This window comes from Lupinus angustifolius, chromosome LG11 (assembly GCF_001865875.1).
Source record: "Lupinus angustifolius cultivar Tanjil chromosome LG11, LupAngTanjil_v1.0, whole genome shotgun sequence".
Lineage (NCBI taxonomy): Eukaryota > Viridiplantae > Streptophyta > Magnoliopsida > Fabales > Fabaceae > Lupinus > Lupinus angustifolius.
The window spans coordinates 6,895,712-6,923,233 of record NC_032019.1 but is presented as its reverse complement, the minus strand read 5'-3'; the positions used below and the strand labels follow the sequence as shown (position 1 = coordinate 6,923,233).

Here is a 27,522-nt window from a genome sequence, read left to right as displayed (position 1 = left end):
GAGAAAATGAGGTATGTATTAATAATGTAAGAGTTTTTTATATCGTCATTGTATCATTTATTTTCATCATTACTATTAAACAAAAGTAATACAAACGAATGATAAATAATATAATGACTATATATAAATCGGTATAATATTAGTGCATATATATTATACTATGAAATTAATCGGAAGCGGTTTAATGCATTTTCACTAAAATCACCTAAAATATTGAAGGCACTAATTAACCACAATAATTGTCACATGATTAATTTCTAAATTGCCTCATAACGTTGACTATAATGAATATGCAAAGGTGACTAATCACTTGTTATGCTTCGAAGACAAACTTAGGAAACATTACCAGTGCTTAATACATTTGGGTACATAGCTGACTTCTTTTAACATGCATGGTGTTAGATGTTCAATGAAAGATATTTTCAACGCTTTGACAGTTTTTGGTTGTTGGCTATAAAATACTATTGATTCGCATCAAAAGAATTCTCTTCAACCCATGTCAGGTTAAAACAATTCAGGAAAAAATATTATGATAAGACTTGAACTAACTACCACTAGAATTAGTTTTAATTCTAAAACAATTTCTAGACCCAATGATAAATTTATACATGATTCAGGAAAAATAATACTAAGCACATCTTCACTATCAATTAGGAATAAATTCATTTAATTTATCATTAATACATTATTAATGACACAGATTTGATTTAAATCTTTGCTCCTTTCTACTGCGAGAAGGGCAAAAACACAAACATATATCAATCAATTTTACATTGGAAAAGAGAAGTGGACCTGGCCTAAATACACACTTTCACTAAGAAAATTCCCATTGGTGATTTGTTTAGGGTGATTAACTTGGTACACTATAATTTTGGTGTTTGTTTCTGTCTTGTAGCAAGGAAGAATCTATGACTATTACCCATTTAGGCTCCGGAAATCACTCTTTAGTATAAAAGCAAACGACAAACATCCCTTTCCCTATCCCATGATTCTCTCAGCGTACAAAACAAACAAGATCATTTTCATTTTTCAAACTATATTACTAGCTAGAACTAGAAAACCAACAAATTTAAACCATATTCTTTGTCACATTTCACCCTCTTTTTTTTGTCCAAAGTACAAACTAGTTGAAACTTTGTGACTCTAACTTAAGCACATCACACATGGACTCTAATATATAAGCAACCACAGTGCCACAATTGTTTCCAAAGAGGCCAAACCAAACCATTTATATTAACCCTATTGTTTATAGTTTTCATCCTTTCCTTTTCTATGGGGAATGCAACATCATCTATGGCTGCGAAATTTGCCTTCTTTCCACCAAACCCACCTTCATATACTTTGCTCATGGATGAATCAAGTGGGATTTTGAGGATATCTGAGATTGCTCATCACAGAGAAGATGTGGAAGTAGTGAAGTTGGCCACAAAGAAAGGTAACACCATTGTGGCCATGTACGTGAAGAACAATTCAGCCACCTTAACAGTGCTTTATTCACATGGCAATGCTGCTGATCTTGGTCAAATGTATCCTATTTTCACAGAGCTTAGTGCTCATCTTGGTGTTAATCTTATGGGGTATGTGGAAAAAATATATCATGTTCTCAGATTCTTTTGCTAGATTTATAACACTAATTGTAGATAGTGGATGTATATTTTCAGATATATGAATGTCTTGTGCATAGAATCAATCTGAGTTTTTTTTCCTAATGTGTAGGTATGATTATTCTGGTTATGGACAATCTTCTGGAAAGGTTTGTGATCTGCTTCTTACACTGTGCTTGTTACAAAGATTACTTTTCATTTTTCTACAGTGTGTAAATCAACATTAACAAGCCTGCTAGGCCTTTAGCACGTGTGATTAGCTACTTTTGCAGAAAAAGTCAAAAGAGAGCATAATAAGAAGAATATAAGATCTTAATTTATAGTGTCTAGAGCCTAACAACCACTAAACATAAAAATGAACAAAAAATCTTGGTGAAGAGGCAATACCTATATGTTTATTACCAATGGGGCCAAAAAATTAGGTGTTCTGAAGTAGTCATGCAATAAAGTTGTGAGCAATTTGTATTCAATTAAAATGCACCTAACTTCATGAAGGACTGCCTTATTTTTATTTATTTTTTCCAAAAATTATGACTGTGTGTGATTGAATTAATATAAAAGTACTCACTGAAATTATAGCAGCATCATTTGTATGCTTTAGTTCAAAATAAAGAATGCTATGCAGATATTCAAAAACATCTTCCTTTTTCACACATTTGCCATTTCTGATAGATATTAATTTGGCTTATTACAAATGTGATAATTTGATTAAGTAATCAGAATGTATTAATACTAAATTGGATAGAATTTGATTTGGAAGGATAAAAAAGATATGTGAAATTACCAAAATTGTAAGATCATATTGAATATATTATTGTTCACAATATAAGGAATATTGCTAGTTCCTTGATTCACATTTAAAACTATTTTGGTTGTTTGACATTTATATTATTTACTTAAATTACTGATACAAATGGTATTAGAACAATGATACCTTATGTTATTGAAGAAAAGGCAAGTACTAATTCAATAGTTAAAACTGTTTTTGCCATCAGCCAAGTGAACAAGACACTTATGCAGACATAGAAGCTGCTTATAAATGCCTTGAAGATAAATATGGAGTGAAAGAAGAGGACACAATACTATATGGTCAATCTGTAGGTAGTGGACCAACTCTTGAATTGGCTACACATTTGCCTAAACTTAGAGCTGTCATACTTCATAGTCCAATGTTGTCAGGCCTAAGAGTCATGTACCCTGTTAAGAAAACATTCTGGTTTGACATTTATAAGGTTTGCCTTTTACTTTCATCATACATAACAATAAATTTAGTTTTGGAATTATGTTCTGTAAATCTATAATTGAAATCTTTGGCCTATTTCTCTTCCTGCAGAATATTGATAAAATCCCTCTAGTCAAATGCCCAGTTCTGGTCATTCATGTAAGTACTTGCTCTATTCTTCTTGTTACACTCACAACTTGATTAGTGATTAATGCATATATATACCAATAGTCCTCAACTAGGTAATTGTAAATGTTTGCGTTTTCAGCAGTGATTATTTGCAATATCAATCCTTATTTAAATTAATAAAATATGCATCACTGCTGCATAAAGTGCCTTCACCAAGTTGACCTTGGCTTCTTCATTGCCACCTTTTTTACCTAGTCTAATGTAAAAACGTGGAAAAGGATATATTGTCCTAAATTGTGACTCAATCTATGTCTTAGATTAGTGATATTGAAACAAAAATAGGAAAAATAATAAATTTTAATTTTTTAATTGACATCATATATTTTTATTAGTCCAAGATAATGTTTGTGACAACAAATCATTCTCCTATTTTAGTAGCTCACATAAAGAAGGGCACAAGGATTTCGGCCTAGAATCAGCCCACATGATTTGGCAAGCATAATTATCAAAATATATGTAGCATGCCACTATGCATACCCATCTTGCTAGTTATAGATAATTGCTAGAATAGTCTTTGTTACTTTAACGTGATGTTTTTAATATTGCATCTCATACAGTATATACTTATTTATATAAGTGGGTCAGAGTAAATAACTTAATCAAGTATTTATTTACTAAGCTTTTTTACATGAAGTTAAAAAGAGTTTATTTTCATAACTTCACCATGAAGTTTACTAAAATGAGCCTAAAGAAATACCATAAAGTTATTTTCGCAAGTTCTCATTCTAAAATAAGCTTCTCATAAGATAAAATATAGCAATTCAAATTAAATCTAGCTGACTAAATCTTAAGATAATATTTTGCTCTATCATGCCTAATTGGAAGCTATTAGGCAAAGTTCAATTTTGATCATAAAAATTGGTGGACAGAAAAGGGGAAGGACATTTAGCTAATCTCATGCGAGGGTTTTTTCATATTTATAGCTGGATAGGTGATCTCCAAAATGAAAATATTATTTTGGTTCATGTAAACACTTGATGACATGGAATTGATAGCGAATCCAATAAACTCCATATAAATTATTTGGGCTAACGAAAATAATGTATTAACACAATGCAAACTTATTATCTTACTATAATTTTTTAAATTTAATTGAAAAAACTTATTGACTTATGGCTTAATAAGTAATCAAATACTTAACATATATCTCCATGGTCAAAGATTAATTTTTTAGTCATCAACTTACAGAAAAAGCTTATAATGTCATAAGTTTATTTTGATAAGTTACCTGATGAGCCCAAACAAGTTTCCTTTACATATTTCACTTACATTTTATCTTTTTTCTATACACAGTATCACTTATATTTATATATTTCCTGAACTTTGAAGTTGAACTCTAGCGTGGACCTATATTTTTCTTTCATTATAACATAACTAGATATAATTTCCTTGACAGGGAACAAAAGATGAAGTTGTTGATATCTCTCATGGTAAGAAACTATGGGAATTTTGCAATGAGAAATATGAACCTTTATGGCTTAATGGAGGAAACCACTGCAATTTAGAACTCTTCCCTGAGTACCTGAGTCATCTAGTAAAATTCATATCTGCCATAGAGAAACTACCAGCCATGCAAAATGTAGCTGAATCCAAACCAGACTCATTGGATACATCTTTAAATTCCACTGAAAACAAAGAAAAAGCAAGATCAAGCATTGAACTTAGAGAGAAACCAAGGTCTAGTACAGGGAAGATAGAAAAGTCAAGGGCTAGCACTGAAAAGAGAGAAAGATCTAGAAGGAGCTTGGACCGTCCTTGGAAATCAAGAAAGAGCACAGACCAAATGGACAAAGCAAGAAACAGCTTTGAAAGGTAGCTTCAAATTTATACCATTTTTCTTTCTGTGATTCTTTCCCTTCTGTTTGTAAATATTATGTGAATTGTTTAGCAGCAATGCTATATCCTTATACATGAATCACTCACATCCTACCAAAGAGATGTTACACTAAGGAGTTGTTTGAAAAAGGTTATCCAAAGTGTTGGAATTATTATATAAGTACTTAAGCAAGTTTTGAAGGAGCTTATCAGAATAGCTTATTCTTTAAGCTCTCATGCGACAAGTTATTATATATAGAATAAACACTTAATTAAGTTGTATAAGAAAACACTCAAGATATATGTTTGCGAAGAATTTTGTTGTATTAGTACTACTGGTCAGAACTTGGTATTTTTTGAGATAGTCATCAGTTCAAATTTTGGAAATAATTTGCGTAAATCTACTCTCCCTATATCCTATTAAGTAGGAGTTTCGTGCACTAGGCTAGATCGCCCTTTTTTATTAGGACTCTTGTCAGAAGTGAGAACTAGGTATTCCTTGACATGCAAGTTATTGACCATTGTAATATCTATCTATGTGCTTTGCAGGCTGGGAGAAATGGTGAGATCGGTTGGATTGTGTGCCAGTGTAGATTGTATAAAGCCAACAGTTGTTTCAGAAGTTTAAAGGAAATGTTTTAAATTTCTTGTCAAACTCCTTGTTTGGTTATTAGGGGTAAATAATGATGTGCTGCAATACATGGGATGTTTTTTAGCTTCATCTACTTTCTATTCATTCAACTATAGGTTTTTTCAGTTGTTTCTTTGATTTCTTAAATAAAATATGTTGGATGCATTTTAAGTAATGGATAATATAAACATAAGTAGTTGATAATAGTATGATAGTGATGCTATTAAATTTCCTCACAAATATAACTGTGAATTCCTTTTGCTTTAACTATTATGTGAGGAGTTCTTTGTCTATAAAACGATTGTACTTCAGTTTCTCAGCTACATTGATGTGGTGATGCTTCTTCAACAATATTAATTGGCTAAAAAAATCAGTGTCACAGTCTATGTGGAACCCCATTTCTACCTCTTTGGCTTTCAAGCCTTTGTTTCTTTTCTTATTCTCCAAAAATCAACTCACACCTGGATTCTTAGAGTCCAATTGTTTAGAGTTTAATGAAAGAAATTGTTTGAGGAGAATTTGCCATGTCTTTACTAATATTGGTGATTAAAGTGCAATTGTTATGCTATGCTAGGAGGTGGAGTTGATGGAAATGAAATGAAAATGATGACGAGAAGAAGTGTAATAGGAGTTCCTATTGTTTGGACCACACATAAAATGAAACATAAGCAAAATATCTATTTGAAGGGAAATATTTTGAGATTTTTATTTGCTTAAACAAATATCAAATGATAAAATGATGATTGTAAAGTCAAATATTGGATTCCAAGATAATTCAAAAAAAAAAAATATGATGAAACCTTTTATTATACAAATTTTAAATTAATATATTATGTTTGTTCCATTCATTCAAATAAGACAACTCATTATTTTTTTTATCTTCATCTTGTGCTACTATAGTCATGTACTTTTTATGTGATAAGATAAAAAGATAATCTTAAATATATCTTCGAATTAGTTAAATATAATAAAAGAATATTTAACTGTGCAATTTTCTTTTTGCCAATTTTTTACTAACAACATTAAAATTCTCCCCTCACCAAAAAGGTGAATTTTTTATCATATTAAGGTGAATTTATTTAGCTAAGGATAATATAAGATTAAGATATATAAGAGTTTGATGATAATGAATTTTGAAATGGAAAATATTTATGGATTAGATTAAAAATGAAAAAAAAAAATAAAGAGTAAATAATGTAATGTTTATACATTTTAAGCATAGAGATTAATATGCAATTAATATATACTCTATCATTCATTCTTAATTATATTAAAGAACTAATGATTGATTATTAAATATGAATAACCAAAATAATGACAGTAAAACTCTTACCTACAAACATTTTTTCACAAATTAAAATTAAAACATATATTAATGCAAAATTGTAAATAAGGAGCAAATAGTAAGGATATGGTGGTGGTTGCTGAAATGGCAGAATCCATGCCTTACAAATTTCCACACAAATGCTGCCAAAATGTGTTACCATTTTTCTAGAACCATCACCTTAAACCCCTTCCTCCTTCATAGGGTTTTTTCAATTATTTATTACATATGCAGAACCAGAAGAGATAACACAAACACAACATAGTTCTTTCTTCTTTCTCTTTCTATAGTGATCTTACAAAAAATGGCTCCTGTTCTTAGCAGAAGCATAATCAATGCCTCTCTTTCTTCACTCCCTTCTCTTACACCCACAAACTCCAAAAGGGGTTCCAAACTCAGAAGCGCTTTTCTTCCACCGCAACATGGTCCTATTAAGTGCTTCTACCCCTTGAAGTGGAATCAGAAGATAATAAATAAGAGGGTTTCTCTGAAGTGTGAAGCTGCGGTTGTAGAGAAAGAAGAGACTACTGATGATGCCCCTGGTGAAAAATTTGAGTACCAAGCCGAGGTGGGTTTTGTCTCAATTTATCAAATATCTCACCTTTTTCCACTGTTTTGTTGTTGATGAGTCAAAGTTTCATTTTTTTTCCCACTTCTTTTTTGGAGTATATGGATATGATTGGAAATTCAAGACTTATTTGATAAAGGGTATCTGAAAAATCATGGGTTTTTGTTATATTTATTATTACTATTTTTTTGGACAGAGTACAAGTCTATTTACATATATTGTTTGAAGCAAAAATTTTGCTTGTTGTGGTTATCTATTGTTGAGTTATACTGAAGGAAGTGAGTTCCATTTTTTTCAGGTGAGTCGGTTGATGGATTTGATTGTTCACAGTCTTTATAGCCACAAGGAAGTGTTCCTTAGAGAACTTGTGAGGTAATTACAAATGTGTTTAACTGTAATGCCCTATGTAAAGGTTTTATAATCTGTTAATCAATCATTCATTGTCATATCATTAGAAATGTTTTATTTTTATAATAACCCAAGTAGTGATCCATGATTTGTTAATAGTTTAAAGACTCCACACTGATGGTGCATCAACATTGAACTCATTGCAAAGTTGCAATTTACAAGTTAATTTTATGCTCAATTTGAGTTTCTATGATTTGAGGAATGCAACAAGCTAGTTTTTTTGACAGAATTATTTTACTATCTTACATTGTGGTACATAGAACTTAATGCAGTTGCTTACATGGAAATGGGATAGAAAATGTTGCTCTAGTAGGCATTAGTTATGCGATTGTGCTTGCTTGTTCTACTTGTTTGTTCCTTCTTTCTTGGACTTCTGTGTGTTTCACTTTAGTTACATCTCCATGTAACTACTTCATTCAGTTGTTTCTATTTTTTACTCCAGTAATGCTAGTGATGCTTTGGACAAGTTGAGATTCTTAAGTGTGACTGAGCCTTCTTTGCTTGGAGATGCTGGAGAACTAGAGATACGCATCAAGCCTGATCCAGACAATGGGACTATTACTATAACGTACACATATTATTGATAATTTATTCTGAATTTGTTGTTGCTTGTTTTTTTAGTTGTTTTTAGGTATACATAACTAGAGAGGATTATTCAACTGTTTGATTTTGACATTTTTTTAGAGATACTGGTATTGGAATGACCAAAGAGGAACTCATTGACTGTCTTGGAACTATTGCCCAGAGTGGTACTTCAAAATTTTTGAAGGCTCTTAAGGTAAACTATATTGTTCAGAGTGTTACTCAGTTTGATGATCCAAAGCTTCAATCATCATGTTTTTAAGTTTTCTTCCCTTCTTTCAGGAAAATAAGGATCTGGGAGCAGATAATGGGTTGATTGGTCAATTTGGTGTTGGATTCTACTCTGCTTTTCTTGTTGCTGAGAGGGTATGACGTGAATTTCTTAAGAACATTTTCTCTGTTGGTTTTCCTGATTTTAGTTATCTTGATTTTATATCATTAATTGGCTATGTCTGCATGTTAATGGCAATCAGGTTGTTGTTAGTACAAAGAGCCCAAGATCAGATAAGCAATATGTGTGGGAAGCATTAGCTGACACTAGCTCATATGTGATAAGGGAGGAAACTAATCCTGAAAAGCTTCTTCCTCGTGGTACACAGATTACACTCTATTTAAGAGTAAGTGAAAATCTCCTCTAGTTATTTATCTTCATTATTTGTTAATAAAAGGTTGAACCCAGTGTCCCAGTATATTATTCAAAAATTGTAATAACATTTTAAAGCAGAGATGTAGTTAAAGCATTGAAATTGTTATTTTCTCTGTTCAGGAGGATGATAAGTATGAATTTTCAGAGACAACCAAGATTCAGAATTTGGTGAAGAATTACTCACAGTTTGTTTCTTTCCCCATCTATACATGGCAAGAAAAATCAAGAACTGTGGAGGTAATTGAGCATGCTTTCTATCTTCTAATTGGATATGGTACTGATAAAGTGATAATGATTTGTGGATTGTGGTTTTCACCTTCTGCATTTGTCATTCTCAATGAAAGTAAGTTATCACATTTTTTTGTTATAAGGTATGTGATGAGAGTTACTCACTCAGCAATGTGATCCAATCATTGGATTCTAATACTTATTTTGATATCACTTAAGGAACTTATTTCTAGCAATGATGATGATGGTGAATTGTTAAAATTAGATTGTCTCCACCTATTTTGGTGCTTGTCTTTGAGGGAATTCTGTTGTAGTTCTGTTTTAGTTAGCATCACATATATCATATGTTTGATAGATTGGTAGTTTGGAAGGGAATGAATGGAATGGAACACAATGGAACGGAATGTTCATTACCTCACTGAAGTTCCTAAACACTGAAACATTTTTTATCCTCTTTCAGTCCATTCCATTCCCACTGTTCCATTAAGTTGGCCGGTTAATGTAGACTGCTGTTTGGTTTTGGTAAATAGGTAATGCTAGCCAATGCTGGCTAGAAAGTTGGATACCAGACTGGATTACGTTGTTTGTGAGGATTTAGGAGTGGTTAATATCAAATGAGAGATGGCTATAGTTAACAGTCAAGTGTGGAGTGATGGTGGATGAAGTGTGTTCTTTTAGAAATTTGTTCCGGACAACCCTTTTGCCTCTTTCATATTTCCTTTGAGTTGAATAGAATCTGTTCTATAGATAACATTAAATCAAAAAATCGAAGTGTCAAAAGCAATGTCAAAAAGAGTATGTTTTCTAACAGCATAATCCTACTTTCAGGGTTATTTCATTTTGCCTTGATTAATACACAATTACACTTTGAATCGACATTTCCCTATTTTCATAATTACTACTCGAGCCTATAAAACATATATTGATACAAAGGAGTGCTTTTTCTTCATCACAATTAATATTAATATTGACAGGTGGAAGAGGAAGAAGAACCCAAAGAAGGTGAAGAACCTCAACCAGAGGTAACTATTCTGCTATTTCTGAATGTTTATTTTGTACTTGCATTTTCCAACTGTGTTACCAAGCATGTTTCTGTGTTTATTATCAGGGTGAAAAAAAGAAGACAAAAAAGACTAAAACTGAGAAGTATTGGGACTGGGAATTAGCTAATGAAACAAAGCCAATATGGGTGAGTTTGAGTAGCATCTGCTTTCCATGCTCATGTTGATGCCCTGCATTTTGTTTATTCTTCACTTTAGTGCTTCTTTTATTGGCCTGCATTTGCCACCTTTTGTAGATGCGTAATGCGAAGGAAGTTCAAAAGGATGAGTACAATGAATTTTACAAGAAGACTTTTAATGAATTCTTAGAACCGCTTGCGCATACTCACTTCACTACTGAGGTATGTTGATGATTTTGGCTTTTGAAAGAAAACTGTTTCTTTATGCAGTTATTAATTAAGTTTTAAATCTGTGCAGGGTGAGGTTGAGTTCAGAAGTATTCTATATGTTCCAGGGATGGGGCCTCTTAACAATGAAGAAGTAGTAAATCCTAAAACAAAGAACATACGTCTGTATGTTAAGCGTGTGTTTATCTCAGATGACTTTGATGGTGAGCTGGTGAGTTCATTGTGAGCTTCAAAGTGGAATTGTCTTTTATATTATGAAATCCATGTCAGTACTGCTCTTTTTTCCATGAAAAATAAATAATAATGTACAATCTATATCCCCTAATGATTTGCAATAGATAGGGACATGGATTGGTATTGGATAAGGATTGAACAACTTACCCGTCCAACAAATGGCTAGATTTTATAGAATGATGGTTATAAAAAAGTATAACCAGTTTTGGTGATTATATTATATCACAAGCCATCGCATGCTTATCTGCATATACAAAAGAAGACCCTTACATACCCTAACTAATGCCATATTTGAGGAACATAACGCCTATTGTTTTTCTGCTCCTTCTTGCGTCCGTTTCTGCAAATCATTGATTTCAATATTCATGTGTGTGCATTTTTGCAGTTTCCTCGCTACTTGAGCTTTGTGAAGGGTGTGGTTGATTCAAATGACCTTCCTCTTAATGTTTCTCGGGAGATCCTTCAAGAAAGCAGAATTGTAAGAAAACTCCATAAACATGAATAATGGATATGTTCTGTGTGGGCAATTGTTTATGCAGTTTTTTTACTACCCAAAATGCTTGGTTCTAAATTTACTACAATTTCAGGTAAGAATAATGAGAAAAAGACTTGTCAGGAAGGCATTTGATATGATTCAAGACATTTCTGAAGGTGAAAACAAAGAGGTTGGTCACAATGAATTCAATGTCTCAAATTTTTCATTATGGATTTTACATTAATTCGTGATGGGTTGAGATGGTTTCCTGTGATTCCAGGACTACAAGAAATTCTGGGAGAACTTTGGTAGGTTCATCAAGTTAGGATGCATTGAAGACACTGGCAATCATAAGCGCATAACACCACTACTGAGGTTTCACACTTCCAAAAGTGAGGAAGATCTGAAAAGCTTAGATGAATATGTTGAAAACATGGGTGAAAACCAAAAGGCTATATATTACCTAGCAACTGACAGCTTGAAAAGTGCGAAAACTGCTCCATTTTTGGAGAAATTGGTTCAAAAGGATATTGAGGTATGTGTAGTTGATGAATTTGATTTAACGTTGGAGGGGTTGTCCTTTTGCTCCGTGCCTCTCTCTGAAAAGCTCCGAGTCCTGTGGAGAGGGGGCACTACTCTTTCTGTGTGTGTTTGTTATTCCAGTTATAACACTTGCTGAATATGATATACTTTCCATAGTTCATATGTTAATTTCGAATTGTGTTCTCTCTTTTTAAGTTTTCACCCTTACGTGTGCCTATTTTATAGGTTCTTTATTTGGTCGAGCCTATTGATGAGGTTGCCATTCAGAACTTACAGACATACAAAGAAAAGAAATTTGTTGATATCAGCAAGGAGGATTTGGAATTGGGTTTGTTTTGCTCTCTCCTTTCTTCATATGCATAAATGCAATATCTTCTTTCTTAGAAATTGGAATTTTTAATGTGGTTGTCATCTAATATCCACATATCAGGTGACGACGATGAGGTCAAAGATAGAGAAACCAAGCAAGAATTCAACCTACTTTGTGATTGGATAAAACAGCAGCTTGGTGATAAAGTCGCAAAAGTTCAAGTGTCTAAGCGCTTGAGCTCATCTCCCTGTGTGCTTGTATCTGGGAAGTTTGGGTGGTCTGCAAATATGGAGAGGTTAGCCGTTGACCTTCCAATCCTTGTTCCTGGTTCTCGTGCAAACCTTTTTCTCCTGGCATAAGGCTTATACCATCTTTAATGGCCTTTTCTGCAGATTAATGAAGGCACAAGCCCTTGGAGACACTTCAAGTTTGGAGTTCATGAGGGGAAGGAGAATTTTGGAGGTTAATCCAGATCATCCCATTATCAAAGATTTGAATGTAAGACTCTTGTACTTCGTTTTGAATAAATTTACTGATATGATTTGATTTAAACCTTTTCTGCCTAGCCTTGAGAAAAAATGGAAAGAAAATAAATAAATAAAAGATGCATTGTCCTAAATTCTTTAAACAATGTAAAATATATCATAAAATGATATTTCAGTTTCTGTGGAAACATGAAGCACTTACTTTAATGAGGTTGTGAGCATATATTCCAAATCAGTATTTTCTTTGTTGTTAACATTATAAATATCAATTCTTAGAAGTGTTGTAGTTACTTGAGCTTGCTTAGTGGTATTTTTTTACTTGGTCATTCAAAATTATCTTACAAGATTTTATAGTCTTTTATTTTTTCCCCTTTGCTTGTAAAACTTTTGACTTGTTTTAACTAATTTTGTTTTTATTCTAGGCTGCCAGCAAAAATGCACCTGACAGCAGTGAGGCTAAGAGAGCTGTTGAACTCTTATATGATACAGCCTTGATTTCCAGTGGATTTTCTGTAAGGACAATATGTGATTACTTTATTATTATTATTTGTTTATTATATCTAAGGATGAATCTCGGTACAACCCAAGGTTGTTTGCCTTGTGACCTGAAAGACATTGGTTCGAATCAGTTACAAGGTTACCTCATTTAGCCTATGCACCACGTACCGGGTTCAGCGTACCTCATACCGGGTTCTTTATAATAATAATGTAAAAGATGAACTATGTAGAACCGGATGCTACGCACTGGAACCAGTGCCACGAACCATGTAACTATGGTTCAAATATCGGAAACAAACTCTTCACTAGGTGGGAGCCTCGTGCACCGAGCCGCCCTTTTTTATTTGTGTATCATATCCAACTATCGACAACTGCTGCTCTTGCTTAACATAGTTTCTGAATAATGCAGCCGGACAGCCCTTCTGAGTTGGGAAATAAGATATATGAAATGATGGCCCTAGCCTTGGGAGGAAGATGGGGTAGATCAGAAGAGGAAGGAAATGCAAATGTAACTGTTGAAGCTGATTCAAACACAGGTGAAGCAGCTCCAGAGCCAGAAGTTTTTGAACCCTCTGAAGTTATTGCAGAGAGTGATCCTTGGACCACTGATTAGTGTTACACTGCATAAATTATTTTTTATAGGAATTAATGCATACAAAGGGAAGAGAGGAAAGGGAAACAGTAGGTAGTTCCTTTGAGTTCATTGTGCTGAAGGAAAATTGGTAAATATAATGTGAAACTGAAAAAGTTAAATAAGGAATGTATGCTGCTGGGGGTTTTCAGAATGAGAGTTAGTTCCCACTGATCATTGATGACCTCATTTTTTTATGTGTAGTTCTCTATTATGCTGCTATTTAGTGGGTGTATTTTATCATAGGGATATTATGAGATTTTCACACACAAAAATTAAGTCCAAAACTAAAAACTTGGGTTCAAAAAGTATCTCAGTATTTATAAGCCTTTTATTTGTCTGTAATTTTTTAAAGCCCAAGCTCAAAGTCAATCTTATTCTAATCTACTTACTCTATCTTCATCCCCAAATAGCTGAAGCTAAGTTGCCAACTGTGCAAACACTTACAAATAAAGGCTAAAGTTTGGCTTTATTAATTTATGACATTTTTTTTATCTTTGACACGTGTTATTCTTTTTTATACTCCATTAATGATTATCAATATCTAGTATCTACCCAGTGACAAGTATCATTCAACACTATCTGTTTTCATTTTAAAATTAGGTGATATAACTAATGTTGGGGGAGTTTTGCCCTTTGTCAAATTAGGATTATTTTTGCCATGATATTTTTTATTCTAACTTTCACTTTATTTATTGCAAATTCCTTTTCAATTTGTCTTCTTATTTTGTTTTTCTAAATATTATGTAATCATTGTCATTCTTATAATGATTTTACTTCTAGCAATGAAAAAATATTTCAAGAAAATCAACATGATAACCATCTTCTCCACAAGTATTAGATGAATGTATTAATAGAACATTGGGTCCATGAAAAAAATTAAAATTTGATTTGGAAAAGCTTTATAGTGACCTATTTGAAAGCCCAAAATTTTTTAATTCTATAAATTTTATAAGTATCAGTCACATTCATTGTGTCGTGTCTTACAATGCATCAACTTGAGGTTTTAAAAATATATGATTGTTTTAGTTATTTGTGCTGTGAACTGTACCAGCAACAATGAGTCTAAAATCATCAATAACTTAGTGGTTATCTCAAATTAGTAATCAATAATCACTAATGAAGCTATCTTTAGCTTTAGCTAGGAAGCTAAAAGTGTATCAGTAATCTCACTTTTACCCTCACTTGCACTCCTTTCTCTTCTCTTGATGTAAGCACTTGACTTTGCTTCTTTTATTTTTTATATTCATAAGAATCACTTTTACCCTCACTGGAATCTTCTTTAGCTTTTTAACTAATACAAAGTAAGTAGTATTACCAGATTATATATCTGAAAATGAATTATTTTTAATTCTTTTAGTGCTAGAGTTGTAATCTGCTATTCTGTTGGTGCCTACTGAGTAGTTACATCTATCACTTTTATTTAGTCATTGGTTTTGCAACTATAGCAGATGTGATTTAAATAGCTGAAATAGACAACTTTTTCATTGCTGTTGTTGTCTGAGTAATATCCTAATCCAATAAAAACATCATACATGGCAGTAATAAAATCATTTGAGTAACTTTATAATAAACCTCTGTTATTAAGATACCAATACATTGCATAAGACTTGGCATTCCCATATGGAACACAATAGTGTATAGGGAAAAGTTAGGTAGACTCTTTTTAAGAGACAAGGAAAGATTAATGGAGAAAATCATTTGATTACTTGTGAATTTTTAGATAAAGTCTATAGATGAAATTTTATTTTGAATAAATGTATAATCAAAGAATCATGTTAAGTGCCAGGAGCTCTATAGCTCGAAGCAATCAAGCAAGAGCAGTGATTCAAATTGCGGACCGCATCACATTATCTAAGAAAGAAACATCAAGCAGATTGGACTCAGTTGCAGCTATGGATGCTGAAATGCCTAAGATTGGAACCTCTATTCTGGTGCCCTCTGTGAAGGAGCTAACACAGCAATCTTTTTCCGAGGTTCCAGAACGATATGTTCGATCAGATCAAGACCCGACTTTTGTATCTGATGCAGTCTCTTTACCACAAATCCCAGTCATTGACATGAATAAATTGTTATATGAAGAAGCTACTGAATTAGAGAAGCTAGACCATGCATGCAAACAATGGGGTTTCTTCCAGGTTTGGATCATTACTCCTCCCATGCCAATGTCTAATCATGTAATTCAAAAACCTGCCAGGCTGCTATCACATAATTGTGACTAATATCCAAACCAGAAATTAGTTAAGGCTTTTAGATTATAGTTCATTTTAGCTTCATTTTAGCATCAAAGTTTCGGCATATTATACCTACTCTAAAAGTATGACTCTTTTTTAATAAGAACATGTAACAGTAAAATTGAATTTCTGTATATGCTTTTGAGGAAAATCTACACTATTGGAAGAAGGACAGGAGTGTGCAATAATGTTTGCATTTTTTGTATAGAACATGGTTTTGTACTCTTCATAATTCACAAATAAGCCATTCAAAACATTGCAGCATATGTATAATGGTCGAAATAGCTTACAAAGGAAAAGTTTGTTTTCTTTTCAAGTTTTTTAATGTGGAAACTAATTACAGCTGACTAATCATGGAGTGAACCCTTTATTGGTGGAAAATGTGAAGATTGGTGTTCAAGAATTCTTCAATCTTCCAATGGAAGAGAAGAAGAAATTATGGCAAAAACCGGGGGATTTGGAAGGGTTCGGTCAGTTGTTCGTTGTATCTGAGGAACAAAAGCTAGATTGGGCAGATCTTTTCTACATCAACACTCTTCCATCATACACAAGGAACCCTCACTTACTTCCCAATATTCCTCAACCATTCAGGTTATGTCCCTCTCTCACACTGTTTCAATGTGTTTCTGACCCTATTTGTTCCCTCATCATTGATTCATTATGTAGGTAACTCAAACAAACTTTGTTTCATTGCAGAGATAATCTAGAAAAGTATTGTTCAGAATTGAACAAACTTTGCATCACAATCATTGAGTTTATGACAAGAGCTCTTAAGATGGAACCTAATGAGTTGCTAAAGTTATTTGAAGATGGAGGTCAATCAATGAGGATGAATTACTACCCTCCATGTCCCCAACCAGAACATGTAATTGGCCTCCATCCTCATTCTGATGCTGAAGTCCTTACCATCCTTCTCCAAGTCAACGAAATCGAAGGCCTACAAATACGAAAAGATGGAATGTGGATTCCTATTAAACCCACCTCTAATGCTTTTGTCATCAACATTGGTGACGTTTTGGAGGTAATTGGTAAAAATTCATCCAATACTCCTTTCAAGACAATGTAATGATAAATTTAGATGCAGTATTTTACCGAAGAGAAAAAAGAATGCAGGCTATGAACTTTCTTATTTTAACAATTTATGGTATCTTAATGAGTTGCCAGATTCTGACGAATGGGATTTACCGGAGCATTGAGCATCGAGCAACAGTTAACTCAAAGAAGGAGAGGATTTCCATTGCCACATTTCACAGGCCTGAGATGAAAAAAGTTATAGGTCCGGCACGAAGCCTTGTCACTGCTGAAAGACCTGCTTTGTTCAGAAAAATTGGATTAGCAGATTACTACAAAGGATTCTTTTCTCGCAAGCTACAAGGGAAATCATACATTGATGTCATGAGAATCCAAAATGAGGCTGGTGAATCATAAAAGTGCATAGGACTTTGTATGGGATGAAAATTCAACCATGAACCACCAGATAATTATGTAACAAACAATAATGTTCAAGTGACTCTTCCAGTTTTAAATTTTTTCTTTTTGATGCTGATATTGTTGCACTTTTCTGTTTAATTTGTGTGTTTAATCTCAAATTTCAAGGAGTTTCCTATCATTACCATGGAGCTAAATAGTTTGGTATTGACTAAGATGTTTCTAGTGGTTTCCTGCCAAGTGTTCAATTTGCCAACTAAACCACAACTTATGTTGGGTGTAAATTCTAGTTTGTATTTCTTACATTGTCATAAAGACACTTATGATATGTTAGGTAGGAGATTAAAATTTAGAGTGCAAATTTCTTGGACCAGTTTAACTTGTAAAACTATATTGAAAACTCATCCATAAAGCAAATTCCCACTTTAATCCCAACTCTTTTAAAAACAGAACTAGGTTACTAAGAAAGTGAACAATTCTTTAAGCAAAACAAAGTACTAATATTATTACACAAGAATAATGGTCTAAATAAATTCAATAATCAAGATTCGTATATGTACTCAATATCAAGTTTTGTAGGTATCTCCACACCACACCATGTAAGACTAGTTACTTCCAACATAAACGGTTCTTGACTCTAATCTTTGTCTCCTCCCATAAATATTATATATAGTTTTATTATTAAAAATAAATAATAGATGATGGACTAACTATATAAAAAATTTAGGGATATATTTTTCTCTTTTTTAATATGTTCTTGTAAACTTTGAAAAGGAAAGGGTTTTCCAAAAAATTATAACCCCACATGTGGATGAAATTGAATTGCTGATTCATATCTCTGTCATGAAATGAATCTAACACAATCTCTTTTGGGCTGAGTTGCAGTTAATGGCTAAGTTGGGAACCTCTTTACTAGTACCTTCTGTGCAGGAGCTAGCAAAGCAACCTTTGACCAAACTTCCAGAAAGATATGTTCATCCAAATCAAGACTCTCCTATTGTACCTACCAAAATCTCTTTACCAGTCATAGACTTCACTAAATTGTTATCTGGAGAAGAAGCTGAGTTTGAGAAGCTAGATTATGCATGCAAACAATGGGGTTTCTTCCAGGTTTGGCTTATTCCTCCTCCTTTATTTATCATATTTTATGTATAATTTAATATGTGGTAATATCAGCATTTCACTAAGGTGTTGTTGTAGTGGGGTAAGGCCCCACTAGATTTTTAGAATGATCAAAAGGTCAATGGTTTGATTCTAGAGTGAAACTTATTGGAAAGGGTAGTAACGCACCCCAAAATGGATTAATTCATTATGAGAGATATCAGAAAAATATCATATTTCAGTATTACATGATTTGATGAGGAATAATAATAGTGGATGAGACTCTGAGGGTCTGGGAAGGGAAGAGAATTAAGAATAACTCTTTCTATCACATAATTTTGACTTATATTGAAACCAGATAAATTTGTTGAGTGTTTTTACATTTTTCAGTTGGATATGGCCTTTGTACTGTAATTATGAAGTAAGCTTAGTTTCTTGCATGTTGATTTTTATACTTTATCCACCTCAATGAAAATATTTTAGCTTGACAAATGTGTGGAGAAGGAAAATCTCATGTCTCATGACTTTTATCAACATTTGTTTTGGTTTGTATGATTTTTAACTCAGGAAATTAATTACAGTTGATTAATCATGGAGTGAACCCTTCATTGGTGGAAAATGTGAAGAAAGATGTTCAAGAGTTCTTCAATCTTCCAATGGAAGACAAGCAGAAACTTTGGCAGACACTAGAAAATGTGGAAGGATTTGGTCAGTTATTTGTTGTATCTGAGGAACAAAAGCTAGAATGGGCAGATATGTTCTTCATTACCACTCTTCCATTGTACTCAAGGAATCCTCACCTGTTTCCTAAAATTCCACAACCATTCAGGTTGTTTCTCCTCTTTATTTGTATATACTTGCTACGACATCATTGATTGATTATGTTATAACTTCAAACAACCTTTGTTCATTGCAGAGATAATATAGAGAACTATTCTTCTGAACTGAAAAACATTTGCATGACAATTATTGGCTTTATGGCGAAAGCTCTTAAGATCGAACAGGATGAATTGCTAGATTTATTTGAAGATGCAAGTCAAGCAATGAGGATGAATTACTACCCTCCATGTTCCCAATCAGAACATGTGATTGGACAGAAGCCCCATTCTGATGCTGGTGCACTTACCATTCTTCTTCAATGCAATGAAATTGAAGGCCTCCAAATTAGAAAAGATGGAATATGGATTCCTGTTAAACCCCTCTCTAATGCTTTTATTATCAACATTGGAGACATGTTGGAGGTAAATTGCACACAACCATACTCAAATCTTTTTATCATTTGGCATTTAAGCCATTTTTCAAGAAAAGCTTGTATAAGAATGTTGGGTATATTCTAATGTGAGGTCCACATTGTATATGAGGGGATAGGTTGAAGAGTTTATAAGTGATAAAGACTCATAGAATCATAGTTAGTTTAAAACGTGATGTCTCACTTGTGCATATTGTAAATGTTATGACAGATACTGACGAATGGGATTTACCGCAGCATTGAACATCGAGCAACAGTTAACTCAGTGAAGGAGAGGATTTCCATTGCTACATTTCACAGGCCTGGAATGAGTAGGGTCTTGGGTCCAATACCTAGTCTTGTTACTCCTGAAAGACCTGCATTGTTTGAAAGAATTGGTGTACAAGATTACTATAAAGGGTTCCTTTCACGCGAGCTACAAGGGAAGTCCTACATTGATATCATTAGGATACAAAATGAGATTAGTAAATAATAAAAGTTGATCGAGCATTGCATGGAAAAATAAAGCATGTAAACACTACACAGAACGATTATATCACAAATGGTAACTATTGTGATTAACAATTATGCCAGTGTGTATTCTCTCATTATTCCAATTTGATTCCAATCCCTTTTACAGAACCTTTTTAAAGAAGTAACTGAGCTATTAACTACAAAATCAAGTCTTTAAAGACTTGTAACCATGTTATGAATAAATTGTTAAGAAAAGCTAGGCCATACATGTATAAGGTGGTCAAATCTATTTCAGAATTTATTACTTCTTAAAATATATTATTTTTCCCAAGTAATAATAGACATGGAGATTTATTTAGATAAAATTTTGTTGCTTGTATATATTTGGGTGGTAAAGTTATGAGTAAATCACTCACATATCTGCATTATTGTTGCATACTTATTGTTAAATATTCTATTTAGGCATACTCTACTAATTTTTTTTGTATCCTTTTTTCTATTGGAACCTTCTTTGTATTGACGTGCTTCTATGTTTGCTTCTACATAACTCGGTAGTAAATAGATGAATTTAGATTTGGATCATAATGTATGAATAAAAAGTCATTCACCAATCCATATAAATTCACTTGAATAGCTGCACAAAGCTTTAAGTTCTTTTTTTGTTGAACATTTTATGAAAGCTGAGAAAGCCAATTTTCTTAGTTGGTCAGAGGAGTAGAAGAAGCAAACTTGATTTTCAAACTGAATTTTATTTTGGGTGGATTCGGAGCATATTCTACCAATCATTTTCCACTCTGGTACTGATGTGCTAAATCATTGAGAGCTAACTTTTAAACAGAAAGTGTAAAAGAAGAGCAACCAACACAAATTGCCCTTTTTGTTGATTCCAGCTTCAAAATATATGGTTTAACATTTTAAAGCAAAAATAAAATGCCCTATCAGTAATGTCCCATTCTTTTGTATATAACTTGGTTTCTGGCATAATGTTAAGGCATCCTATGGAGATTTAACAAAGTATGAAGGCTGTGATTGGGAAACAAGTTGAATTAGTGTAGTATGAAAAAAGGGATTCCTCATTTGGTTGAGAGAATGTGACATGGTTCTAAAGTGCAATTAGGCATTGTGGTCATGGGGATGCATATTATAACCATTATTATGGCACTTATCAATCTTATTAGCAGCCACAACACAATGTACTATTTGAACATATAGAAAATGTTATGTGAAAGAATGTAATATAGCTAAATGTTGGGCAAAGTAACATTACATTATGTCCAACCAAGCTAGAATTAGCAAGCATCAAATCAAAACCATGATCAGGTTTCCACTGCAAGTTGTAAACCATCCCCAACCTAACAAAAATGCTTTTGCATTTCTGTTTCTGGTTGATAAGACTCACTGAGATCCTGTCTTTACATTCTTTAATATATTATAGTGACCAAAACCTATTTTGGTAAATAGACTTCCACTTCTAAACATATATGATACATATTTTCATGCTTGAAAATAAAAGGAACATACATGAATACTCCCACTACTTCCTCTAACCTAGAGTCAGTGGTATGCCACTGTCCCCTTAAGGCCTTCAAACCAGGGCACTACTCAGTACAATCTTGTCTAGAATATATAGAACAGGGTAAATATGATTGTGGTTATGGCTTTCAGGTTTTGAAAGTAAGGTGTGAAAGTGGGCATGGTTATTTCCATCTGACTAAAATGCAAACCAAATACACGTCGTAGAGAATGAGTTGTGTGAAGACTGAACATCAAAGTTCAACTTTCATCTGATTTGGTGCCACATTACCTATTAAGATCATGTAACAAGTTAATTTGATTGAGAAAAATGCAACTTACAAAAAGGCTTATTTGTTTAGGGAATGAATACCATCGACATCTTGGCTGTTCAAGGGTGCATTTGGTGCATAGCTCATCTGTACAACGTTGTGAAGCTCATCCTCCCACACATCGGGCAGCTTTTGCGCATTGTTTTAAAATATGTGCGTAAAGATTATAAAATATAGTCAGGCAATTAACTATATAACTGCAAATAAATGGCAATGTAAGTCAAATTTGAGTTTGGTTCTTTCTGGGATTTTCAACATTCGTGGCATGCAGTGAAGTATAAAAAAGTATTGTACGCTTCACCATATAAACAAAAGAATGATGTGCAAAGGAAATTGCAATGCTTGCAATGGGTCATTACCTGATTTGGCTCCTTGAATCCTCCACTAAAGGGTGCCAACTGTGGGTGAATGGTTCTACGAAGGATATCAGACGTGTTTGCCATGCTAGGAAGAGATGACTGAATCAGTCCGGGTTGAGATGGATGTAATGGAGGGTAAGCCATAGACATTTCTAGAGGAAACCCCAGGGCAGATGAAGGACCAGGCCGCTGGTGAAGAATCTAATAGTATTCAAAATACAACATGTCGTGTCAGGCAATTTTGCATGTATAAGCATCTTTTCATATCGATATGCAAATAGACTAACAACTTACATCTTTAGCAAGAAGTCCCTCAACATTAAAATCCAGCCTTGGATTTACTGTTGCAAGTTTCATCGACAAAAACTGCCAGCAGAAAACATGGTAAATTTAACTTGGATAAATGCAAATAAATTTTAACCATCAATTTAACATACATGATAATCGGTAAAAAAGTTTGTCTTGTTATTAAAAATCTTCATCCAAAATGCAACGAAGATGACAGTGACTACGTCTATACAAGCACCGGGACAATTACTCAAATAAGTAGAAATTGTCAACAATTGTCAAAAATACTAATGAAAAATTCTATTGAAATACAGATGTTGATACTCTGCTGAAACAGAACCAATAGATACAAGAGAACTCGGTTAGAGGATATAAAAACTATTTATAGGCGAATGCGAGAGAATATATAAGCCTTCGTCCATACCTCAACTTGTCTTTGAAGTGACTGTACATAGTTAATGATTTCATCTAACATAACGGCCTTGCCAGTGACCTACAAACAGCAACAATTTTCATGTTAAAAGAAAGTGATATTCAACCTCATAAGAACGACACAATTAATTCTTCTAGTTTCAAGTTTCAGAAGCCACCTTGCTGCATCCAGGTACAAGGTCTTGAAGGAATTTCATCCTCTCGCTTATCTTTTCCCTCCTCACCTGCAGTTAAAACCGAACTAATTCTAAATTTCTTCATTCAAAAATTTATTTTTTTCATCACCAATAATTTCTTACAACAAATATCTTACTCTCTCTGCAAGGCTGTGGCTATTTGTTGCTTGACCCCGGCGAGCCCTAACATGTATGTATTCCTCGTTAGGTGGATCAGAAGCTTGAGACACTTGTTTGGTATTCTTACCAGAACCCTTGGTTGTTGAATTTGGTCGCTGGTCACCTTTCTGCGGACTCTCAGGGTCATCTTTTGCACCTTCACCAAGTAGTTTTGGAGCTCCACTGCCTTCATCATTATCAACATCCTACCACACAAAAAAATCACATGGATAAGGGGGAAAAGTCGAACATTACACCTACTGCAGAATAAGCTCACAAGCTACAACCATACCTGCCCACTTCTTTTCCTTTTCTTTGAGTTTAGTCCTTTAATAGATGGTTCCCCACTAGTACCCTCCAACATTGGGGAACCATCTTGGCCATCACCACCACCACCGCCGCCACCATCATCATCACTAGATTCAGCTCTATCGGACTCATTAGCAGGCCTAAAAATAGCTTGTTTCCCTTCATCTTGAGATATGCCACGACTTTCGCTTCTTTTATCATTCTTGAGTGGGCTTCCTTTAGTAGCCAGATGCTCAACAGACGGTGGCACATCTTTTGCAGCTTCAACCACATTCAGATCGTTTTCTTGAGATTTTAATCCAAGCCCTGCAAGAGCATTCCTTGTTCCTTGAATTGTAACACCACCAGTCCCAGCATACAGACCCATGGATTGAGGAACCCCATATGAGTTCACCATTTCACCGAAATTCCCTACACCGAAGCATGAGAATCTCGCAGCCCGCTCGATAAATCCAGAGTCAGTTGGAAACTGAGATAAACTATGTGGAAACATCCCTGGTCCATTTGGTATAAAACCATCTCCCTTCAACATAGGATTACCCGGGTTCCAACCCATTTCAATTGCTCCATGATCATGACCAGCTCTTCCAATTCCAACTGTGTTTGAAGAGCTCCCATTGTTATGAACATTAATGTCACAAAATCCCATGTTTTGGGAATTGGGTGGGTGGTCCCAAAAGTTTGGACCAAATGAATCCACCATTGAGGCAGAGGAACATGAAGAAGAACCAATAAGATCCCCTCTGCTAGCATTCATAGAATTACCCATGGCAACCAAACCCACAGATGAATTTGGAGGATTTGAATCCCCAAATCTCCAATCCAAGTTCATGCCACTTGAATAACTCATAGGATCCTGGTTTTTGTCCAGCTCAAACTTTTCTTTTTCACTCATATTCAACTCTCCCTAACAAGTAATACCAAATAAGCCACTAGCAGATTATTTTTATAATGAAATCAAGAAAAAAAATATGACAGAAAGTACCTTCAATAGTGGCCAAACAGAGTTAAATTTTAAAGATACAAACCAACATGATTGAACTAAAATCCTTGAAAAACTGAAGGAAGAAGAAACTTGAGGCAAATTTATAAGCACATAGAGAGAGCAAGGTCACTTAATAATGAGGAAAAATTGCAAAAGGGCCAAAACAAAAACCAAGTACCCAAAATATGTACCAAAAGTTCACACTAGTTTGGCAGGTACCATTTCCAAAGCCAACACTGAACTTGAAGTACCCAAAATCATAAATAAGGCCCCCTCCAAGTGAGAGAGAAAAGAGATAAGAGGCTAAAAAAGACTGTTCAAAGAAAGAGCTGAAAAGAAGTCCATGAAAGCAGTCAATTATGCAAACAACATTGATTTCAGCATATTAAATACTCTCATTCAAACCCTATTCAGAGTTGCAGAACCAAAACCCTTCAAAACAAGACAGAGAAAAGAGGAAAAAAAAGAAACCAACTTTAAAAGTGGTAAGAGAAAGATACCCATTTCTGATCCTGTGCAACTTTTGGCACACTATCTTCCATTCAAGCCCTTCACTCAAAACACTTTATACAATTTGGTCTTACTTCAAACTCCAATCTTTGATAACAAACCTGCCATTTACTGTTCCAGGAGAGAGAGAAGAAGAAGAAATAAGATTAAAAACTCAAAAAGCTTGGAACTTTTAAGTGAGGGATACCGAAAGCTTGGATTTTTAGAAAGGGGGGAAATACAGCTAAGAAACCAATGTGTAATTTTGAAGGAGATTGTGGAAAAGAGAAAGAGAATAATAGGGAAGACCCTTCATTTATATACCCCACGCTTACATCAAAAAGAGAGCTTTTGATGATTAACCACCGCCACTGCCACCGTAAAATACTAATTAAATTATGCCCATTACCTACCCCTTAAGCTCTTCTTCCCCAACTTTGAGAAATTATTAATTATTGTTTTTCTTCCTTAGAAATGTTTACGGGTACTCTGATTAATTGTTTAAAAAAATAACTTTATACCATATTAAGATGTCATCTAAGAAGAGAAATTGCTTAATATATATTTAAATTATATTCGGTTGTTCTAGTGGGGTAACTCTATTTTATTATCAGAATCTGTTAAATTCATGTAATACTTGTTGAGAGGATAAGTTATGTATCTTATAAATGATTAGTTTCTTTTTTATTTGCGTATGTTAGTATTTGGTACAGGTGAGACTTGAACCCTCACTCTAACCATTAAACCAGCTTATATCTTTTTTTAGTTGTTATTTTCTGCACTTCAATTCTTAAATCATTTATTATCACCACCTAATCAACTTATAACTTCTAATAGATTAGTTTGTTAGCTAACCTTATCAAAAAAAATCATATTCAAAAGATACTGTGATACTTATTTTCCAAAATATCAAAAAGTTCTATATTTTGTTCTACAGTTACCCATTTGATATTCTTTACGTTTTACACATTATGTCAACACAACCTATTCTCAATGGTTTTATGAATTTCAAAAAAGTTTCTTTTCCAGTTATTAGACTCATTTTTTAAGTGATAATCATAACAGTTTGAGCTAGCAACTGACATTGCCAACTCTTACCAGGGGTGTTTTTCTTTTATCTTATTGCATTGTCCTTTATTACACCTTGAAAGAAGTGCTTAAGATCTTTAATAAGGGTAGTTGTTGATTTTGGTCAAGGCCCCCAAATCTAGCGGGGTGTAATCTATTCATTTCTTTAATGCCTAGTGCTATTATTATAACTTCAAATTATAAACACAAAATTATAAAAAACAAGTCATATGAGGCTTGCACTGTGGGCTATTATTGGTGTTAGATACATTGGTTAGGTTCTTAGTGAAACTGTGAGAGATAAAGAAATCAAATAACGTGAAAAGAAGATACATTGTCTATGCCATCTCATTTCTGATAAATAACTTCACCATCTTATGCATCATACCCTCTTGTTTGTTTGTAGTGCCTATGGAAACAAAAGAAGCTTTAGTTTGAAGAATTAATGTCTAGCATAAATAATTGAAAAATATAATATTTGATACTTTCTCATACTTCTCAAGTTCTAGTAGACAATGATAATCATGAAATGTTCATGCACAAAAATATCAAACTGATTTTTTTTTAATTTTGCAAGTAAACAACAACATATCGTTTCAATGCATTTCAAAATGTACTCAAGAACCAACAAGGGTTTTCATTAATATCTACAAATGGACAATTCTATCAACACCCTTACTATTATTGTGAATACCCAAGTCAAGACAATGAATAATGCATTCCTCTGTGCAATAGGCTGGCAAATGATTCCTCCATTTTGTAAATAGCCTGAAGGATGGTCCATTTGTTTGGTATGAATAGTGATTTATGGGTATTGATAGAATTGCAATGAATTAAAAGGTCTATGATAAACAACCATAAATATCAACATTTTAGTGAATATACTATCTTTCATTTGGAATGATTTTACTTTAAGAATGACTGAGCTTGAATTGTTGGATATGTTGTGAGAACAATTTGTTAGAATGATTGAAATATAATATTCTAGGAAGTTCACATTATTTACTATTGGAATTAACTAGAGGAATCAATATTTTATATAGGGGTCAAGTTTTTTATTATAACATGTACCAATTGGTAGTCAGCATGAAGGCTTATGGTAGATATATTAGAGTTTGAAATCCTTATTATTCTAATAATATATATA

General features: G+C 33.5%; 4 protein-coding genes and 1 long non-coding RNA gene across 13 annotated transcripts in view; 3 read left to right on the top strand and 2 right to left on the bottom strand.

Annotated features, from left to right (window-relative positions):
• On the top strand, positions 923 to 5,701 carry LOC109359377 (protein ABHD17B-like). The gene is made up of 6 exons (XM_019604017.1): positions 923 to 1,577; positions 1,717 to 1,753; positions 2,600 to 2,836; positions 2,938 to 2,985; positions 4,412 to 4,827; positions 5,380 to 5,701. The coding sequence occupies exons 1-6, from the start codon at positions 1,273 to 1,275 to the stop codon at positions 5,456 to 5,458; spliced, it is 1,122 nt and encodes a 373-aa protein (XP_019459562.1). The 5' UTR covers positions 923 to 1,272; the 3' UTR covers positions 5,459 to 5,701.
• Positions 6,884 to 24,783, top strand: LOC109360299 (heat shock protein 90-5, chloroplastic-like). Of its 3 annotated transcripts, XM_019605091.1 has the most exons (21): positions 6,884 to 7,353; positions 7,652 to 7,725; positions 8,204 to 8,329; positions 8,446 to 8,539; positions 8,626 to 8,709; positions 8,817 to 8,960; positions 9,110 to 9,226; positions 10,192 to 10,239; positions 10,326 to 10,406; positions 10,515 to 10,619; positions 10,696 to 10,836; positions 11,245 to 11,337; positions 11,447 to 11,524; positions 11,615 to 11,869; positions 12,103 to 12,205; positions 12,308 to 12,482; positions 12,580 to 12,685; positions 13,095 to 13,184; positions 13,580 to 13,806; positions 15,181 to 15,186; positions 16,092 to 16,107. In XM_019605091.1, the coding sequence occupies exons 1-19, from the start codon at positions 7,090 to 7,092 to the stop codon at positions 13,781 to 13,783; spliced, it is 2,382 nt and encodes a 793-aa protein (XP_019460636.1). In that variant the 5' UTR covers positions 6,884 to 7,089; the 3' UTR covers positions 13,784 to 13,806; positions 15,181 to 15,186; positions 16,092 to 16,107. The 3 variants fall into 3 exon arrangements, 2 of the variants coding, with proteins under 2 accessions (XP_019460636.1, XP_019460635.1); XR_002109153.1 differs by lacking the exons at positions 15,181 to 15,186; positions 16,092 to 16,107 and adding an exon at positions 24,773 to 24,783 and having other exon boundaries at positions 13,580 to 13,931; XM_019605090.1 differs by lacking the exons at positions 15,181 to 15,186; positions 16,092 to 16,107 and having other exon boundaries at positions 13,580 to 13,978.
• The window catches only part of LOC109360302, an 18,737-nt gene continuing 5,893 nt past the window's right edge, over positions 14,679 to 27,522 (bottom strand). Inside the window, exon 3 of the long non-coding RNA XR_002109154.1 lies at positions 14,679 to 14,882. This is a non-coding gene — a long non-coding RNA (uncharacterized LOC109360302). The remainder of the gene's footprint in view (positions 14,883 to 27,522) is intronic.
• On the top strand, positions 14,917 to 20,399 carry LOC109360301 (protein SRG1-like). Of its 6 annotated transcripts, none has more exons than XM_019605099.1 (5): positions 14,917 to 15,011; positions 15,585 to 15,939; positions 19,146 to 19,393; positions 19,481 to 19,805; positions 20,025 to 20,399. In XM_019605099.1, the coding sequence occupies exons 2-5, from the start codon at positions 15,697 to 15,699 to the stop codon at positions 20,283 to 20,285; spliced, it is 1,077 nt and encodes a 358-aa protein (XP_019460644.1). In that variant the 5' UTR covers positions 14,917 to 15,011; positions 15,585 to 15,696; the 3' UTR covers positions 20,286 to 20,399. The 6 variants fall into 6 exon arrangements, with proteins under 6 accessions (XP_019460644.1, XP_019460642.1, XP_019460641.1 ...); XM_019605097.1 differs by having other exon boundaries at positions 14,929 to 15,011; positions 15,591 to 15,939; XM_019605096.1 differs by lacking the exons at positions 14,917 to 15,011; positions 19,146 to 19,393; positions 19,481 to 19,805 and adding exons at positions 16,379 to 16,626; positions 16,732 to 17,056; positions 17,200 to 17,288 and having other exon boundaries at positions 15,544 to 15,939; positions 20,114 to 20,399.
• Positions 21,441 to 25,709, bottom strand: LOC109360300 (transcription factor bHLH49-like). Of its 2 annotated transcripts, none has more exons than XM_019605092.1 (10): positions 25,643 to 25,709; positions 25,319 to 25,439; positions 23,817 to 24,740; positions 23,503 to 23,730; positions 23,348 to 23,413; positions 23,182 to 23,250; positions 22,764 to 22,835; positions 22,470 to 22,670; positions 22,152 to 22,239; positions 21,441 to 22,070 (listed from the first exon to the last, which is right to left on the bottom strand). In XM_019605092.1, the coding sequence occupies exons 2-10, from the start codon at positions 25,358 to 25,360 to the stop codon at positions 22,033 to 22,035; spliced, it is 1,728 nt and encodes a 575-aa protein (XP_019460637.1). In that variant the 5' UTR covers positions 25,361 to 25,439; positions 25,643 to 25,709; the 3' UTR covers positions 21,441 to 22,032. The 2 variants fall into 2 exon arrangements, with proteins under 2 accessions (XP_019460637.1, XP_019460638.1); XM_019605093.1 differs by having other exon boundaries at positions 21,441 to 21,972; positions 22,007 to 22,070; positions 25,319 to 25,646.

Excerpts from the sequence above, each read along its gene's own strand:
- LOC109359377 (XM_019604017.1), top strand. The coding sequence starts at position 1,273 with ATGGGGAATGCAACATCATCTATGGCTGCGAAATTTGCCTTCTTTCCA. Across the intron at positions 2,986-4,411 it reads GCCCAGTTCTGGTCATTCAT|GGAACAAAAGATGAAGTTGT; the intron begins GTAAGTACTTGC and ends TTTCCTTGACAG. Across the intron at positions 4,828-5,379 it reads GCAAGAAACAGCTTTGAAAG|GCTGGGAGAAATGGTGAGAT; the intron begins GTAGCTTCAAAT and ends TGTGCTTTGCAG.
- LOC109360299 (XM_019605091.1), top strand. The coding sequence starts at position 7,090 with ATGGCTCCTGTTCTTAGCAGAAGCATAATCAATGCCTCTCTTTCTTCA. Across the intron at positions 8,330-8,445 it reads AATGGGACTATTACTATAAC|AGATACTGGTATTGGAATGA; the intron begins GTACACATATTA and ends ACATTTTTTTAG. Across the intron at positions 9,227-10,191 it reads AAAAATCAAGAACTGTGGAG|GTGGAAGAGGAAGAAGAACC; the intron begins GTAATTGAGCAT and ends TAATATTGACAG.
- LOC109360301 (XM_019605094.1), top strand. The coding sequence starts at position 15,559 with ATGTATAATCAAAGAATCATGTTAAGTGCCAGGAGCTCTATAGCTCGA. Across the intron at positions 15,940-19,145 it reads AACAATGGGGTTTCTTCCAG|TTGATTAATCATGGAGTGAA; the intron begins GTTTGGATCATT and ends AATTAATTACAG. Across the intron at positions 19,394-19,480 it reads AAAATTCCACAACCATTCAG|AGATAATATAGAGAACTATT; the intron begins GTTGTTTCTCCT and ends TGTTCATTGCAG.
- LOC109360300 (XM_019605092.1), bottom strand. The coding sequence starts at position 25,360 with ATGGAAGATAGTGTGCCAAAAGTTGCACAGGATCAGAAATGG. Across the intron at positions 23,251-23,347 it reads TTGTACCTGGATGCAGCAAG|GTCACTGGCAAGGCCGTTAT; the intron begins GTGGCTTCTGAA and ends TGCTGTTTGTAG. Across the intron at positions 22,240-22,469 it reads GATTCAAGGAGCCAAATCAG|CTGCCCGATGTGTGGGAGGA; the intron begins GTAATGACCCAT and ends AATGCGCAAAAG.